Raw genomic sequence first — 18,827 nt, 5'->3', positions numbered from 1 at the left:
TAGTTTTCAATAGCTTAATTTTCAGCATCTTTGGGGTGTTACTTCTGCCTCTTGAGTTTATCTGGTGCCTGCTGGTGCTGCCTGAGGGGGCAGAAGGGCTTCCCAGGCTGGACTACAGGACTCCTCTCTGTGGTCCGTGGAGGAGGCCTTCTTCCTACTGGTGCGCTACCTCTGGGTGGGAAGGAGGACCTCGAGCTGAGGGACAGAGGCTTCCTGGACCAAGAGGCTTATGTAGCTGGGTCTCTCTGGACAGATGAGCTTACATTCCTCAGTATCTTTTGGTGGGAAAGGGATGCCTCACACTCATGGAGGAAGGAGAGCGTTCCTTCCCCTGGCAGTTTATCTTTGCAGGATTCTCCATTAAAACTTACCTCTACCCCATGAATGAGTCCACCTGAGCTGACTTTGCTGTCTAGGCTGGGGCTGGGAGACACTGGTCTGGGTATGGGAGCATAGGAGGAGGCAAGGTGCCCTGCCACTGTGCTGGGTGCACCGTCCTGGGTCCCAGGGCACTCACTTTACCTGTCTGGGTTTCCCTTTGGCTGCCTCTTACATTAGCTCCAGGATTTAGAGTTTCTTTTAGCATGGAGGGAAAGAGAGGAATGGTCTATGCCTACACCACTGTTGTACACCACTGAAGTCTCCATCAATTTTAACGCATCATGTTTTAATTTATTAGGAGCAACCGTACAATTACTAGCATTCCACTCACTAGTAACAAATTGTTTATATAAATATAAATATATGTGTATATATTTTGCTTTCAAGAAGTATCTGACATAGTTCCTATCAAAGATGGTATTATCAAAGATTTCTGTCAAAGATTCCTGCTTCTGTCCTCTAATACAGCCAACAACCTGGAAATTATCCAAAAGATGATGATAAAAGAATTCCAAAAGCTGGAAAAAAAAGAAGGTGGAATAGAAAGTGGCAGTTATGGTAAGTTGCCTGGGTTTTCCTTCTAACTCCCACATGCTCCTGGGCTGGGCCCTGGAGAAATCCACAACCCAACATGGTCAACGAGCATAGAAACAAATCCCAAGGAGAGCCTTCACCCTCTGGTCCAAGGACTAGGGGAGAGGAGGGGAGCCCAACAGAGGCCTAGAGGGGGCTGCAACCCCCCCTCTGCAACCAGGGCATGGGCTGGTGGCTCACTCTGCCCACAGCGGCAGCTTCAAAGTCCCGGTGGGCTGCCCACTCCACACGTACCCATGGCCAGGGCACTGACCCATCTGCATGGACCCCAGTGCAGCCCTGGGCCAATCAAACGCCCACCACACACTTGAGCACTGGAAGTGCAGGCTCAGCAGGACCTGTGTGTGTCTCCATCCCACAAGGGGCACAAGGAGCCCTCTGACTCTGGCTCTCCCCACTCCCACAGACCGTGACCCATGGATGTGGGTTCAGCCCCTACAGGTGGCATAGACGGGGACGGCTCAGAAGTTCTAGCAGTACCAGAAGAAAAAAGCAGCAGAGGAGCACGCGAGGACTCCTAAAACTGAACTGTCATTGGAACCACAGCCCACAAAACAGGCCGGAAGCTCCCTGCTAAGCCTAACTAAGGAGGCTGCCTTCTACCTACAGGAGAGGGTTTCACAGGATCAGGAATGTTCTATATCACAACCACAATGCCCAGGAGACAACAGAACCTGCCCACAATCTCAAGAGCCAGGCAACCCACAATTAATGACAAAGGCCTGTCAACAGATGACAATACCAAGGCAAATCAGATATTGGGATTACCTGACAGGAATGTCAAGCATCATAAAAATGTTCCAACAAGTAATTATGAACTTCTTGAAACAAATTAAAAAGTAGCTCCAAAAAAAAAAAAAAAAAAAAGTCATACACAAGAACCAAGTTGAAATTATCGAACTGAAAAACACAGTAACTGGAATAAAAACTATCTACAAGTACCCTGAGAAAATCATGCAGGTATGATACAATAAATGCTTCAAAGCCAAGAGTAATATGTTTCTCCATGTGCCCGAGGCTGTTCTGTGCATTTTTTCTTATAGTAACTCTTTTAAGAGCTCCACAAACTAAATACTATTATTATTGTTGTTTAATGGATGAGGAAACTGAGACAGAGAGTTTGAATGACTTGCCTAAGATCACACAGCTTACTAATAGAGCTGTCAACTGATGTGAACAACTCTTATCCACATGTCGCATTGTCTACTATTGCTGCCTCTTCGGGAGAATTAAAGTGTTTCCATAAAAATCTAATGGGCCATCTCTTCATGCCTTTGGCAAAAGTCTCCTAACTGATTTCCATTACCTCCCTCATCTCCTTGCATAGGGTCCTCTCCTCCCACCCTCCTACTCATCCACCAAGCTCCACCTTCGGCCTTCCTATCTCATCTTTCAACTTATCCCTACCTCAGGCCCTTTGCACTTGCTCTTTTCCCTTTATAGAATGTTTTTCTCCAGGTCTTCATTGTCTGGTTCCTTTATTCACATTTCTGCTGAAATGACACAATCTCAGTGAGCCCTTCAAGTGACATGCCTTCAACTTTTTGTCTTCAGATCACAGCTTGTTTCTTTTTCCTTTTAATTTGTTCTTTTTAGTTACACATGACAGTAGAATGTATTTTGGCAAAATATACATACATAGAGTATGACTGATTCCATTTAGGATCCCACTCTCGGGGTTGTACATGATGTGGAGTTACCCTGGTCGTGTATTCAAACACAATACACTAGGAAAGTTAGGACCGATTAATTCTGCCGTCTCCCTTATTCTGCCCCCTCAACCTTCCCTTCGGTTCCCTTCGCCTAATCCAACGGATCTCTATTACTCCCCTCCCAACCCCCCTTGTCTGGGGTCAGCATTTTCTTTCTCCCTGACTGCAATCCAGTGAGAGGAGAGGTCTTGGTTATCTGTTTCACTGTTTTACCAGAAGTAGCTACAACAGGCCTGGCTCATCGTGCGGAGCAACCCAAATATTTGCTGAATGAATAAATTAATGAATGGAGGATGAGTTATAGAGTTTCTGTTACAAGAAAACCACAGAGATGAACTCGCTCACTTGGAGACCTGATTTGTAAGACTTTCTCCCACAGGTCCTCATATAAAAAACACAATAGGCAACAGTTTTATAACTGATTCTTAGCAATGTACCACTTAATATGTTTCTACCTTCTAAAATATACATTTAGCATTTCTTGAAAGATGGCATTGGTCAGAAAGTTACCCTTAAATCTTAATGCGTTTTTTAAAAAAATCCCTCAATTGGCCAAGACACTGAAGTTCATCAATTATTAACTATTTGTTTAACAGGGAGTACCAGGATAGCCTGGGGCTTATCTCATGGGAAAGTCAATGTCACTCTTATCCTTATCTTTGCCCATGGTAGCCCTCTTCCCCCTCATGATGAAGATGCCTATTTTTGTTCCCCCACAAAGACCTGGTGTCTCTGTCGTCTGAAACCAGTGCAGTGTCCTTGGACACTAAGGACTGCCCGGTCAGTGATTTTCCCGGAGTGTGCAGGGCTCCCCAAGTTGTCTGTAGTTAAGTGACTGCGGGGTGTGCTGGCATGTAAAGCTGTTGGGACCTCAGCTCAGCCTCTCTGGAGTGCACTGTCAGCAAAGGAGCCGAGACCTCTGCGCTGAGGGAGTAGGGACAGTAGCTGAAATAAATCTCTCATCATGACTGCTTCCTTTCCTGACTTCTCAATTTTTGTCGATGTCACTTTTCCATGTGTGTGACTAAGGGATGATTAAGAGATATAAGAGGAAGAGCTGGGGTATTTGAGGTTGTGTGTGAGGCCTCTGTGGGGCACATTAGGCTGAATCATCTGTGCTCCCTACCATGACACTGACTCAACCAACGGCCAGATCCTGAGGACTCTGCTTCTGTGAGGCCCTTTTGACCCACCTCCTTCTTGGTTCTGGGTGCTCTTCTGAATGACTGCAGGAGCCCCAGGCCCAACTCCAGGCCCATCTCCCTCTCCTCCTTAATCTATTCTTCTTAATCTCCAATTTCCAGTTTCCTGGTTTTCAGAAGATATTTCAGTGCCTACCCTAACTGGGGATATGTTTTCATCCCTGCAGCTACAACAAAGCACCTTAGACAGGGTAATTCAAAAACAAAAGAGATTTGTTTCTCCCAGTTCAGGAGGTTGGGCAATCCAAGATGGCGGCACCAGCGGATTCACTGTCCAGTGATGGCTCTCTCTCTGCTTCCTAAGAGGGCTCCTTGTTGCTGCATCCTCACATGGAGGAAGGCAGAAAGGCAAAAAAGGATGAATGCTGTGTCCTCCCATGGCAGAGGAGATCAAAGGGCCAGGCACTCAAGAAAACCTCTTTGATTAACATCATCGACTTAATTCATGAGGGTGGAGCCCTCACAGCCTAATCACTCTCTTACTCTGGTTGCACTGGGGATCGGTTTAACCTGAACTTTAAAGGGACCCAAAGATTCACACCACAGCAGGACAGAAATAAGCAAAGCTCCATGGTTCCTGCCCTTGTGGAGGTTTCAATAATGGCTCCACCTGTTTCTCAAAGAGATGCTTCCAGAGGACTTACGGTAACCCTCGTCTCCTGGCCTGGCAGTCTAGGCCCTAAGAACTTGCCCTCCAGGTTCACCCTCTACTAAACTCCATTGCTGGACAGCAGGAGATTCCGAGTGCTTATCCACCTCCCTTCATCTTTGCTCATCTTCCTCCCTCAGTCTGTGCATCCTCTGACCTCCTGTCTCGCTCTTCCACTCCACCTGTCAAAATTCTGATCTATCCTTCATGGTTCAGCTCAAAGCCCAACTCCCTCACAGGTCCTTCAAGATCCCCTGCCCCAAATCTGTGCTCTCCCTCTCATGGGGACTTTAGTCCATTTCTGAAATGTATCATGTTATGCTTGGTATGACAGATAAGTGTTCCTCTTAGCTCCCCTATTAAGCAATCAGAGAGAAGGAACCTTGTCTGGTCCTTACAGGACTCATCTCTCCACCAAAGCAGGTGCCTTGCACAGAGGGTGCTTCATAAAAAGGGAGGCAATCCAGTTTTTATAACTTATTGTCCACACTTGAAAAGTTCCGAGTGAAAGGGGCAAGATTAACAATTATGCTGGACTACAAGTGAAACTGGAATTGTCTCAGCTACTTGGACAGCCAGGCATCTGTTTATGCTAACTGAAGCCCAATGCACAGTTTAGCAGAAATGCTGGTCGGGAAGATGGACAGTGACCAGGATGGGAAAGTAGGGGCAGGAGGCTGCACTAGGGCTGGCATTGTTCAAGACGGTCCCACTGAGTACGTGTCCCTGAGGTATGTCAAAAGGAATGGATGGGATTCAGGAAGCTTCAGACAGAGAAATGAAGGAATGACATTAGGGAAGGACAGGAAGACAGGAGCAAAGGCAGAGCCTTTCTTGATATATTCAGAGAAAAGTGAGTATGGCTGAAATTCTGGTTTATATATCAGGGAGAAACAGGCAACATGGTTGGAAAATGGAGCGGGAAGGAAGTGGAGTGCTGGCATCAGCCTAGGGGTTGGTCTTTATCCTGGTGAAACACCTGAGTGCTTGTGAGTGGGAAGGAGAGAGCACACATGGGATTTTAGGGCGATTAGTCAGTGGCTGTGTTTAGAGTGAAGGTAGGATGAGGAGACCCAGGCCACCTGGGATTCACAGAAATAGAGCTGTCTCTCAGGATCCACAGGTACAAGGGCCCCGTGGACACCAAAATCCACAGATGCTCAAGCTTCTTATATTAATGGCGTAGCATTTGCTGATAATCTATACACATTCTCACTATATCTTAAATAGTCTCTAGATTAGTCATAATACCTAGTACAAGTGCTATGTAAATAGTTGTTACACCGTATTGTTTAGAGAAGAGGGACAAGAAAAATGTCTGTCTGCGTTTGGTATGGATGCAGCCATCATAGGCCTACCCACACGGCACACCATCTGAAGCTGGATAAATCTGTGGATGAGGAACCCTCTAATCAGTAGGGCCAACAGTAATCTCAGCGCAAGACGACAAGGGTTTAAAGGAAAGAGCAGTAACCAAAAAGAGTGAATCAGGAGAACTGGAAAAAAAAAAAAAAAAAGCATTAACAGAACTTTGCGACCCAAGGGAGTCAAGGGTGTCTTTGGGGTGGCCCTTGGTATAGATTCTGTTTGATATCATACGTGGAAATAAGGAAGTTACGTGGCAGAGGCGATTTGGAGGGAGATTATAAATTCAGTTTTTTGCATATTGCGTGTGAGGCTCCAGTGGGTCATCTAAATGGAAAAGTCCGGTAGAGAGCTAAGAAATAAAATCCTAGGAAGTGGAAGGGGTCAGGACCAACGATAAGGATTTAGAAGTCATGAACCTGGGGGAACCAATAGATCAAAGATTAAAAAAAAAAAAAGTTATGAGGTATCTTAGGGCCAAACAATAGGACAGTGGTTATCAGAGTAGATCTGCACTCAATGGGGAGGGGAGGGGTTAAGAGACAAGAGTCACTGGATATCAGAAGACACAGAGTCCTCTGGGCTAAAGGAAGGTTCCAGAAAGAAGTAGCCAATTGTGTCAGAACCTTTTACAGAAAGGTTCGGAAGAGTAGAGACTCACTCAGGGAAACATGGCTTTGGTAAATGGGACAAGAATCAAAATTTTAAAATCCACAGAAAACGGATTTATCTGGCCAATAATGTCGCTAGAGTCTAACAAAGGTATGTTGATCGAGAGCGTTGACGTGTTTCCATCCTTAAGAAGGACTCAAGCCAGTTAGACACAACTAAAAACAGGAATGCTTCTAACAGCGACCAGGCTTCTAACCCAGGACCCAAGCACCCAAAGGGTAGACACTGACCTGGGATAGCTTTTCTCACCCAGCAGGTATGAATACTGGGCATAGAAGAAAGAAGTTTTCTTGATGTTTATTCCATCATAATGATACCTGAAAAGCAAAAATGGTCTTTAAAATTATGTCAAACTACTGACAGGTTTTGTGGAAGACACAGAGCGGGATAGCAAAGAAAGACCTGCAATTCTTTCCTGGGTTTCATCATGGACTCCACTTATTAAGAAAAGCTAAAAAAAAAAAAAGAAAAAGAAAAAAAAAAAAAAAAAAAAAAAAAAGAAAAGCTAACTGGTCCTTCAGCCTTAATTAAGATCCATTAGGTGGACAAGGAGCTTTATTGGGACAGAAACCAACTTAGGTGGACAAGCAGCTTTACTGGGACATCAGCCAAGTCAAGAAGCACACAGACTTCATACACAGCAGCCTTGAAATGGGTTTGTGGATCCCAACTCCGCCTTCTCGTGACTGAGCACAATCTAATCTTAGGGCGATGGGATGAGTCATGCCCTCCTGCTGCCCTGGGGGGCCCAGCCTCCTGACCATTAGCTTTGCTAAGGCCCCTTCCCTTTTCAGAATCCCAGTAAGGAAGCCAGGCTCCCCCTCTGCAGCCCAGGTCCTCCTCTGCTGAGCCCAACAAACAGCAGCAGCTTGTCTAGACTCAGAAGAGCAAAACAAAATGTTTTTGAAGATAATTACTGCCCAATGTTAGGTTTGGCAAGCCCTTCCACTGTCTTCAATTCCTTCATGGGTGGCAGGCCCTTCCCTAACTTGGCTTCCAACCCTTCTCACTGATTTTCCATCTTGATTTAAAGCAAACAACCAATGACAATAATCATTGAGTGACATTTGTGATAATGATGCACCAGATAACGCTGGAATTTCCTTTCTTAAAACTATGACCTTGGGCCCTAGCCTCCCAAAGAGAATTCAGATATGCTGATTGGGCAAACACTTAGAAATTTTAGTTCAAAAAGTAATTAAGGGCTGGGGATGTGGCTCAAGCGATAGCGGGCTCGCCTGGCATGCATGCGGCCCGGGTTCGATCCTCAGCACCACATACAAACAAAGATGTTGTGTCGGCCGAAGACTAAAAAATAAATATTAAAAAATTCTCTCTCTCTCTCTTAAAAAAAAAAAAAAGTAATTAAAACCGTTCCACTATTCTGTGTGTGCCATCATTTAAATATTTCAATTCAGGCATTTGCATGTCTAAACATTTAAAGCTGTTAACACAAATATAGATACTTAGTGACCTTTGAATTTTAACAAAATTCCTAAGAAAATAGAGAACAGTATTTGGTTCTGAATAATTTCAGACACTAGGACTGAATTTGAGTTATGGACACTATTTGGCAAGCATTGATGGTTCTGTGTTGCACATATTGTCACTTATTTTGTGATTTTTTCCAAGTTCTTGCTTTTAACATTTAAAATCAAACAAAGATTACAAACCCACCTGGCACTTCCTCTTGTGCCCAGCCTCCGAGTGCCAAGATCAGGGAAAACCAAGCGCACGAGCTAAAAGAAGAAGCCAGATTTAAAGATTCAGTTTAAAAACTGAGAAACAAACTTCCAATTGTGATTCTTATGATGTTTAAATTATATTTCCTCTATTCTGACTATAAGGAAAATAAATGTTAATGAAATTTGAAAAAAGTCAGACAAGTTTGAAAAATAAAATATACTTCTCAGCCAGGCACGGTGGCACATGCCTGTAATCCCAGCTGCTCGGGAGGCTGAGACAGGAGGACCATGAGCTCAAAGCCAGCTTCAGCAACGATGAGATGCTAAGCAACTCAGTGAGACCCTGTCTCGTATATAATACAAAATGGGGCTGGGGATGTGGCTCAGTGGTTGAGTGCCCTATGTGTATATGTACACTATATATGCACATACACACACACACACACACTCACACACACACATGTATACACACTTCTCAGAAAAAAAATTGCCATTTAAATCTTGATGTCAAGGAGGGGCTGTACCTCGGTATATGGCACAGTTTAGCATGTATGAGGTCCTTGGTTCCATCCCCAGCACCAAAAATAAAATAAGAAAACAAACTCCAGTGTCATTCCTTCCAGTCTTTTCCACCCCAAGCCTTTATATATGTATGTATTTTATGTATCTCTGTGTTAAATAATGGGCTTCCTACAATTAGCGTGTCTATAGCTTTTCATTCTAGTTTCTTCCCTCTATATGATAATCATTTCCCCTTGTCATTAAAAATTCTCTGCAAATGGGACTATTTAACAGACACATCACAGTTAGACTGTCTTGTGAGATGCTGTAATTATACTGTTTTCCTCTTTTTCTAATGTAATAGTTATTTTCACTTTTTATTATTCAATTATCAATCTTTTTCATTCTCAAGGTTGTTTTTGGTTTTATTTTTTGAGAATGCTATTAAACTGTTTAATACCATAACTACTTCGGATTGGACTTCTCATCCCTGTTGTTTTGATGTGCTCCATGTTAGAGGGCACAAACATCACACTTGGAGATCAATAAAAGTCTGCCCCAGTTTCCTTGTCAGAGAGGTTAATGACATTCAGGGTATCCAGGTGCATGCTGGGTTGTGGCGAAATGACAAGCTACAGAGCAGGGAAGCCATGATGTTTGGAGCTGGCTAGAAATGATCTCTGCTCTTTTTCTACAACCCTCCGTAACCGTTCAGCCCTGCCTTCTGCTGGATTTCCTACTGGCTCCCAAGAGCAGGATTTGACCCAAACACTGAAACATCATCATGTGTGGCTCTTCCTACAGGAAGCCAACCCAAGCCTGGGTATGGAGGAGGCGAAATGAAAGATCAAGGCAGGCAGGATCTGCGCCAGGAGTGAAAATGGAGAGGCTCTTTCAGGGAAGAACCAAAATATACAGTAGAAAAACAAATGACAGGAGATAAAAGCCAAAGTTAGTCAACTGTGAATGCAGAATCAACAGTCAGAAGCTCCTGTTTTTAAGACATTCTGACAATTTCATCTCCTCTGACTTGTGCAGATCACTCAAAACCTTCCCATATGTCTAATTGTGAAATAAAATCAAGATGCAAAGAGTGGGCAGCTATAAACATTTGTTAGAAAGCAGGCAGAGGGGAGGTCCTGGGAAATAATCTGGTATTTTGAAGGGAAAAGCCTGATTGTCTGGCAACATAATTATCAGCACATTTTATATTATTGAGTATTTGCAAAGTCAGGATGTCCTGTGATTTCTTTTTATGAACAGATATAGTTAAAATGGAAAAAAGAAAAAAAAGGCTTGAGTGAGTACTTAAAAAAAACATAATTTAGTTTAAAATTTATATTCTTAATATAGACATCACAAAATCAATAGGAAAAAAAATACAATTATGGGTTGAACATTCCTAATTTGAAACTCCAAAATCTGAAATGTTTCAAACTCCAAAATACTCTGAGCACACCATGAAAAAAGTGGGAAAATCCATACCATGAAATTTATTTCATGTATAAAATCATTCAATATATTGTTTTAAATTACCTTTAGGTATATATGAAGCTTAAGTAAATTTCATATTTAGACTTGGACCCCATCCCCAAGACAGATCATTCCATACACACACACTCACACACACACATATATGTATTTCAGTATGTGTATGTGTATGTGTATGTGTGTGTGTGTGTATGTGAAATCCACAACACTTTTGGCCCCAAATATTTTGAGATAAGGGTTACTCAGGGTTACTCAAGTTGTATCCAAGGTAAAATGATCTGGTGAGAATATATACACACCCAAGATACACCTGACCAGAGCACATGGAAAAGAAAAGTACTAAATGCCTGCAATAATCCAATAAATATCTACTTAGAAATGGCTAAATATAATCTTAACCCAATAGGTTTGTAAGGTTAGGAATATTATAGATATTTGGATAAGAATATTATGAACTATTATGAGGGATTTGAATTAGTTACAATTGTTTACAGTTCGCTGTGGGAAACAAATCCATAGGCCATGTCTGAGAATCCATCCTAGGGAAATTAACACATGGTTTACGTTGCTTAGAACAGGGGAAAATTACTAACAACCTATATTCCCAATAAGGGACATGGTTAAATTAATTATGGTGCCTCCATATAACATGCATCTGAAAAATAGTTTAATGTGACAACATTTGTGATATTTTAAGCAAAAGCAAGCATGATAGTGATGGAAGCTAACATTTCATGTGCTTCCTATAGACACACCGGGATGGTTTTACTCTCTTTACTGTGTTTTCTCATTCATTCCTTTAAAAAGTCTCATGAGGTAGATACTATTATTAACCTTACTATTATTAATGTTGGCATTTTACAAATGATGAAATTGAGGCACAATGTGGCTAAATAACTTGCCCAGGGTTATAACCTAAGAAATTTGATTCTGGGTTTGGTGCTGTTAAAAATTACATGCTGGCTGGCTATCTTTCTATCTATAGATGTTATTGGTATGCTCCAACTTACCAATAATTGGAAAGGCGTGCTCAAACAAAAATAATTGAAAAAGAAACCGGATGTGGTGGTGCACACCTAAAATCCCAGCAGCTTGGGAGGCTGAGGCAGGAGGATCATGAGTTTAAGGTCAGCCTCAGCAACTTAGTCAGGCCCTAAGCAACTCAGGGAGACCCTGAATCTAAATAAAATATTAAAAAGGGCTGGGGATGTGGCTCAGTGGTTAAGTACCCCTGGGTTCAGTCCCCAGCACCACCCCCCCCCAAAAAAAAAAAGAAAGAAAGAAAGAAAAATTTGAATAAATGTTTAAGACAAATGTGGCCAGGAAGTAGGGGAATAATCAGAGACCCTGCAGGACCCACAGCCTCAAGAAGAGACAAAAATCAAACTGTGAAGGAGAATGTCTTCACAGAGGTCTGTCTATCTATCTATCCTCTGTCTGTCTATCTGCCCACCACCCATCCTTACACTGATTTCTCAGTCCATCCATTCACATTGTCTCTTTATGCCAGGGCAGCAGACAGTGAGACACACCTCTGGGAACTGTTTCCTTGAGCTTTTAGCTAAAATTTGGCTATAAAACTCAAATTAAAAAAAAAAAAGAGAGAGAGAGAAAGAAAGAAAAAGTTTTCAACTCTACTCACCCACAACGAGGCGGAGTGAGGAAAAAGTGTCAAGGATTTCTTGCGCAAGACCACCCTCTGCCCCGTGAAGGATGAGTGGAAAGGGCAGCTGGGGACAGGGGAGAGCCACCAAGAGCAGGGCCAAGGGGAAACCGAAATGAAGATGAATGTGGTTATTTTCCTGGCTCCTGCTGCTCCTGCTGCTGCTGTGTGTGCGTGTGTGCGTGTGCATGTGCCAGTACACTATGCACATGGAGGACGGTGCAGTCACAGCCAGTATTTACTATTTTCTTTTTAATACTCTCAATTTCCCCATTTCCTGCAAAGGGGATGTATTTCTGTTCTAATCAGAAAACATCAGTAAATGTTATTTTAACAGAGGAAGCCAGCCCTCCGGAAGCTCCCTAACCCATGGAAGACATCACTTGCACTGGGAACAGGCATCACCCATCACTTGCCCCATGCTGCCAAAAACTGCAGCATTCCGACATCTGTGCAGGAACCGGCTGTGGAATCAACGCCATTCCCAGGGGAGGAGGGAGGAAGTGAGAATTGGGTACTTTGTTGTTTCTCTTGTAAACATGCTTTGGGATCATATCCTTTTCCCCTTCCCTTCCCTTCTCCATTTAGTCACAGACTTGGCAGCCCAGGGTCTCTCCCAGAACTGGCTCAACTAGACCCGGCCAATTGCTAATCAGAGCTTAAAAGTTAGCACCTTGGTGTTTCAGGGAATGCATTCTAAGGGAGGTATTAGGATGAAAAGTGCAAAATAATAAATACTCTGCCGTTTGAAGCTTCACCCCTAGCTCCAAGATCTTACAAAAATATGGAGAAAAGAGTTTTTGCTCTAAAAGTGAAACAACCTTGTAACCAGATCTTTAAAAGATACGGGAAAAGAAGTTTTGCAACCTTGGAAAAGGAAGCAGGGATCATATATAACCAAAACATGACCACCTGAAGTCACCCACTTCCCTTCCCTCTAATAAGGCTGGCAGGTGGGTAGATAAGAAAAGGCTGTGGTGCCAGGCTGCCCCAAACTCAGCAAGGCCCTTGATGAAGTCACCTAATATTCTGAGTGATGAAACGGCAGAACGTGGGCTGAGGAATTCCGGGCTGGGTGGAAAGCCTCACTGAGAGTGACAAACAGATCTGCTTATAAACACGTGAATTCCACCAGGTGGAGAAGGCTGGACAACTCCCTGGGATTCCAGAAGATGGTGCCAAGCAGAGCTGCAGGTCCAAACGGGGAGAGGCGAACTGCAAGAAGTGGCAGCTCCTGGGTCCAAATAGTTAACTGCACCATGATAACAATCGGCTCACAACAACAGCATTCTTTTATACTTACGTAGAGTATTTCACAGTTTACAAAGCAGTTTGGGGAGGCCTAGTTTCATTTCAATTCATGTGAAAAAAAAAAAATACTTGAGTTATTTTCGTTGACCACAAGCTTAAAGCAAAACACACAAAATGACACGGTAGGACAAAGGCCAAGAGAAGCTCGCTGCTCCAAAAGAAAAGAAAGAGTTAGTGCTGCTGTCTTCCAAGCATACCCGGGCTCTGCTCTTACCCTTGGGGCCATTTTTAAGAGGAGCATCAAGAAGTTGAGATCATGATGAAGTGCGTGGGCAGGGAGGTGAAGGTTTGGGAGCCCAGAATGTTCACAGTAGGGGAGGGAAGTCAGGGAGATGTGAATAGTCATTTCAGATACTTCAGCAAGGCCCTTGATGAAGTCATATTAGAAGATTCCACCACGTATCCTGTGATTATCACAAGAACTTCCAGTGATCAGAAGTTTCAGGGATGAAGACCTGAGTTGGAAGAACGGATCTACGTATTTCAATATTTCAAAAACAAAACCGGAATCCACGGGATTTTTTTGCTGATGGGAAGCCACTTGGAGCAACCACCTTGAGCCCTGATGTCACTCAACTGAACACTCGGTGACTCTGTTAGTTCTCTCCTATACACACATGTTCAAGAAAAAAATCTTCACATGCACACCAGGACACAGATGCATGAGTGTTCACAATGGCAACATCTGGAAAAAGCCCAAACGCAAATCCATGATCCATGGGAGAGTGGATGTGTAAACTGTGAAATGTTTCCCAACAGTCAAATAAACTTAGAAATGAAATTTTTTTCCAAAGATTTCAGACAATACTCCTTTTAACAAAGCTAAATGACAATAACGAAAAACAGGCTTTTACTAATACATATAAATGCACTACAACTCTTGACTTCTTTGGTGCCGGGGATTGAACCCCAGGCTAAGCACACCCTCTCCCACTAAGCTACACCTTTGGTTCCCTAAAACTTTTTTTGATAAAGGCAAGATGATGATGACTAGGGTTAGGGTTCCCACCAGTGGAGAAGCCAGGGTGATAGGATGGGGGCGGGGGGAACTAGTGATACTGTTCATTTTGGGTAGTGGGTTCACAGATGTTTCCCACATTGTTAAAAATAACTTATCTACTTCTTTTATCTGTGTCTAGTTCTTTTTTTCAATCTTTACCTTGTTCTTTTTGTCTTTTTATCTAGTTTTCTTATCTAGACAAGTTCTTTTTAACAAATCAGGCCATGCATGCATTAGGGATGAAAGTATTTCACGAACCATTCGATTCTGTCCCCTTGAAGATCACTAAAAAAAGGGGGAAGAAATAAAGAGAAGAGGGTGGGAGGGAGGAAAGGAGGAAAATGAGTTGGCATCTCTATGACCCAGTAAGCAAGCTCCTTTTCACTCAAATTATTTAAGCTCAAGCTACAGGGCCACCCAAAGTGGTGTGGATGTGTAGGTTGTAAACTGCACCAAGGCACCTGGCAAGGAGAGGTAGAGATTTTCATCAGCATGTATTCTGCCTGCCAAGCTGCAAATCTGACGTGGGCCATGTCTGTCCAGTGGAAGAACCCTTTCCCCTTTACAGAATTGTGCTGTCCCCTCACACAGTTTGATGTCTCTGTCCAGTGAGGGCTTCCTACAATGAAGCCAGCTATACCCACTAGCCCCAAATACATTCCAAAAATTTTTCCAGCGTAGTCAGGTACCACATGATGGCGTCTTAGATGCATTTATGACAGTGCTCCATAAGTCTGTACTACCTAGTGACACTGCCACTGTCTTAGCTTATATAAGTACATACTATAATGAAATCACCCAACAGCTTCCTCCTTAGCTTGGCATGGTGGCGCACACCTGTAACCTCAGCAATTCCAGAGGCAGAGGCAGACGAATCACAAGTTCAAGACCAGCCAGGATACTCTAGTGAGACCTTGTCTCAAAAATAAAAATGAAGGGGGCTGGGGTTATGGCTCAGCGATAGAGCGCTCGCCTCACACGTGCGAGGCCCTGGGTTCGATCCTCAGCACCACATAAAAATGAATAAATATTTAAAAAATGACAAAATCATAGAATTTGCAGGGAAATGGATGGCATTAGAGCAGATTATGCTAAGTGAAGCTAGCCAATCCCTAAAAAACAAATGCCAAATGTCTTCTTTGNGTGTCTTCTATAACTAAAAAATAAATATTAAAAAAATAATAAAAAGGGCTGGGGATGTAGCTCATTGGTAGAGCATCCCCTGGGCTCATCTTCAGTACTGGGGGTTTGGGGGGGGGCTGGTGAACAACACTGGACTGTCACTTGCTTGTGTTCTCAGTGAAAATAGTCTTGCTAGCTTTTCATAACTTACCTTCCCAAACATTGCTGGGTTGACTTGGTTCTGAGAATTTTGCCCACAGGTCTCCACATAAATCTCATACATGAGACAGCAAGGCACACTGTACCCTTCACAGATGCAGAAATTGTCAACCAACCTGGGGAGACAGCAGGACAAAGAGGAGGAAATTAATACCTATTTTTCTAGAACAGGGCATTCTGATAGAGCCAATGATCAGACAGACGCATGGTGGGATCCAGCTAAATGAAGTCTGTGGGTTATTGAACTCCTGAAAGGCTCACATCCAGTCTACCTTTTGCCTGCAAGCCTGGGCTAAGAATATGAATTATGGGCTTTTAGTTGTTGCTGGGTTTTTGCTTTTGTTTGGTTTTGGGTGGGTTGGCATGCTAAAAGCAAGCCCACGTTACTGGGCTCAGCAGACAGCGGTAACAGCACTCAGAGGTCACAGCACACAAAGGTCATCTGCCTTCATGAGGACAGGAAGATCCATATCACTTCAGAGTTATCTGCCTTCTCTCCTCTCCCTCTGTAGCAATGGCTCACGTGGTCCTTGACCCCTGCAACTCAGGGAAGGACACTGTATTTGACTCTTTGAATTGTAATGAGGTATAAACCGGAAGGCAGGAACGGAGAGACAGTAGATTTTTGCTCTCTTTTAATTTCCTGTTGGTTGCAGAGCAAAAACAGCATTTAGGTATGACCTGTAAAACCTGTGACCTCTGCCCTAGGTAGGACCTTCCTGTGCCCAGATGTTCTGGCCCTGGATTGGGCATGGATTTCCTGGTCACTAAGGACTCTTCCTGAGGTTCACAGACCACAACAACCAGGTACCTGATCCACCAGTGGCATGTGACTGTGTGGGGACAATCAGCACAGGTGACCGGGGTCAGAAAGTGTCCACAGTGATGTCAGCCACAACATCACAACCTCCCCTGTTCTGCTTGCCAACCGAAGGTCAAATTTCTCTTCCTTCCTTTAAAGAAATACTCAGCCCTCCTTATCTGTGGCTTCCTGCCCCCATGGATTCCACCAGCCTCCAGTCAAAAATATTTAGAAAAGAAAATTAGATCTTGTACTGAACATATGTAACCTTTTTTTTTTCTTTTCACTATTCCCTAAAAAAATGCAGTATCACGATGTACATAATGTTGATGTTGTTTTAGCTTCTATAAGTCACCAAGAGATGGTTTAAAGTACACAGGAGGAGGTGTGCAGACTCAGTGCAAGTGCTCTGCGTTTTCTAAGGAACCTGAGTATCTGCAGATTTTGGTAACAATCTCCTCTGTAGAGACAGGGATGCCTTTGCACAAAGCAGGGAATTCACAGGAATTTTTAAAGCTGGAAATTTATAGGCAAACACATTCTCCCCTTTCTCACTGACGAAACACAGCTTATTTTCTGGGATGAGGTAATGAAGGCCCAGACTTACTTCCTGAAGAAACTAAAGAACAGTCACAATTGAAACCCCATTAGCTTCTCAAAAAAAAAAAAATAATAATAAAATAAAATAAAAAGAAAGAAAGAAAGAAAAATCCACACTTAAGAGACGGGGGAATCTCTGGCCCCGTATGGGTGTCCTGTGGTAACAAATTACCACAGTCCTGAAAGCAGGAGCCCCATGTCGGGGTTACAGGGTGGGTTCCTTCCAGAGGCTCGGAAGCAGACTCTGTTCCCTGCTTCCTTCCTAGCTCTGGTGACGGCTGGAAACCTTGGTGTTCTTGGCTTGTAGATGTGTCCTTCCAACTCTCTCTCTGGATCTCCACGTGGCCTTCTCCCTGCATGCCTGGGGCTCTGTGTAGTTTTCTTATAAGGGTACCAGGGACTGGATTTAGGGACCATCCTAATCCAGTACAACCTCAGCTTAGCTAATTTCATCTGTCAAGACCCTAGTTCAAAACAAGGTCACATTTTGAGATTGCAGGTAGACATGACTTTGAGGTAGATGCTATTCAGCTCAGTACAGATCCCCAAGAGATAGCTTTTCTGAAGACTCCCATATCTTCAGCATGGGAATCTGGCCCTTCAGATACACAATGTTAATTATGGCAACTACTGCTTCATTTATTTGGCTCAAGGTGGGGGAATGAAAAACTCATGCTTCTAGGTGGCATTTATATTTCTTTTTTCTTTTTCTTTCTTTCTTTCTTTCTTTTTTTTTTAATTTAAGAGACAGGTTCTCACTGTGTTGCTCAGGCTCACCCTGAATTCCTAGTCAAATGATCTTCCTGCTTCAGCCTCCCAAGTAGCTGGGCTTACAGGTACATGCCACCACGTCCAACCGTATTTCTTTTGTAAAGACATCACTTGTTGACATATAAAAAACCCTACATCTGAAAAATCATAGAAAAATATTGGCTAAGTTAGGGGAGCTGCAGCAAAACATGACATACATCAAATTCAAACTCACGTCTCTTTATTCATAGTTACTACAGATTTAGTCAGGGAACAGTGTCCTTAAAAAGAATGGTACAAAATACTAACTCCTTAAAATGAACTTCTATTTAAATTTTTGCTAATTGTTCTTCCTTGTCATAGACACTCATTTGTTTGAGATCCCTATGAACTTCCATCCTTCTATTTCAAAATGACTGACTGTCTGTTAGCTGGATGGACAATAAGGCCAAGTGATATCACAGCCTGAGCATCCCCAAAATGAAAATCCCAAATCCCAAATTCTCCAAACCCAAAACTTTTTGAGCACTGACATGACACCATAAGAGGAAAATTCCACACTGTGAAATATTGTTCCCTGCACAAAACTATCAAAAATAGTATAAGGCGGGCATGGTGGAGCATGTTTGTAATCCCAGCAGCTCAGGAGGCTGAGGCTGGAAGATCATGAGTTGAAAGCCAGCCTCAGCAACTTAGTGAGGCCCTAAGTAACTCAGTGAGACCCTGTGTCTAAATAAAATACAAAAAAGGGCTGGGGATATGGCTCAGTGGTTAAGCACCCCTAGATTCACTTCCCAGTACAAAAAAAAATATACACAACATACACACACACACACATAATAATAATAATAAAAATTAGGGGAAATGTTAGGGAATGATATTGACCAAATTATACTGTTATAGCATGTGCATATATGAATATGTAACAACAAAGCCCACCATTATGTATTATTTACAATTATAATGTACCAATAAAAATGGAAAGATAAACATTTTCTTTTAAACAGTATATAGTATAGGGGCTGAGGATATAGCTCAGTTGGTACAGTGCCTGCCTAGCATGCACAAGGCCCTGGGTTTAATCCCCAGCATCACAAAAAAATAAAAT

General features: G+C 43.0%; 1 protein-coding gene across 1 annotated transcript in view; it reads right to left on the bottom strand.

Moving 5' to 3' along the window:
- Positions 1–15,703, bottom strand: part of Rfx8 (regulatory factor X8) — a 67,227-nt gene extending 51,524 nt beyond the window's left edge. The window contains exons 1-3 of the mRNA XM_048810535.1: positions 15,560–15,703; positions 8,253–8,314; positions 6,806–6,892 (exon numbers count right to left, since the gene is read on the bottom strand). Of these exons, the coding sequence (XP_048666492.1) occupies positions 6,806–6,892; positions 8,253–8,314; positions 15,560–15,631 (221 nt within the window). The 5' untranslated portion in view covers positions 15,632–15,703. The remainder of the gene's footprint in view (positions 1–6,805; positions 6,893–8,252; positions 8,315–15,559) is intronic.
- Between the last annotated feature and the right edge of the window lie 3,124 nt (positions 15,704–18,827).

Source organism: Marmota marmota, unplaced genomic scaffold, assembly GCF_001458135.2.
Source record: "Marmota marmota marmota unplaced genomic scaffold, marMar, whole genome shotgun sequence".
In the NCBI taxonomy this organism is placed as follows: domain Eukaryota; kingdom Metazoa; phylum Chordata; class Mammalia; order Rodentia; family Sciuridae; genus Marmota; species Marmota marmota.
This window is presented reverse-complemented; position numbering and strand designations above follow the sequence as displayed.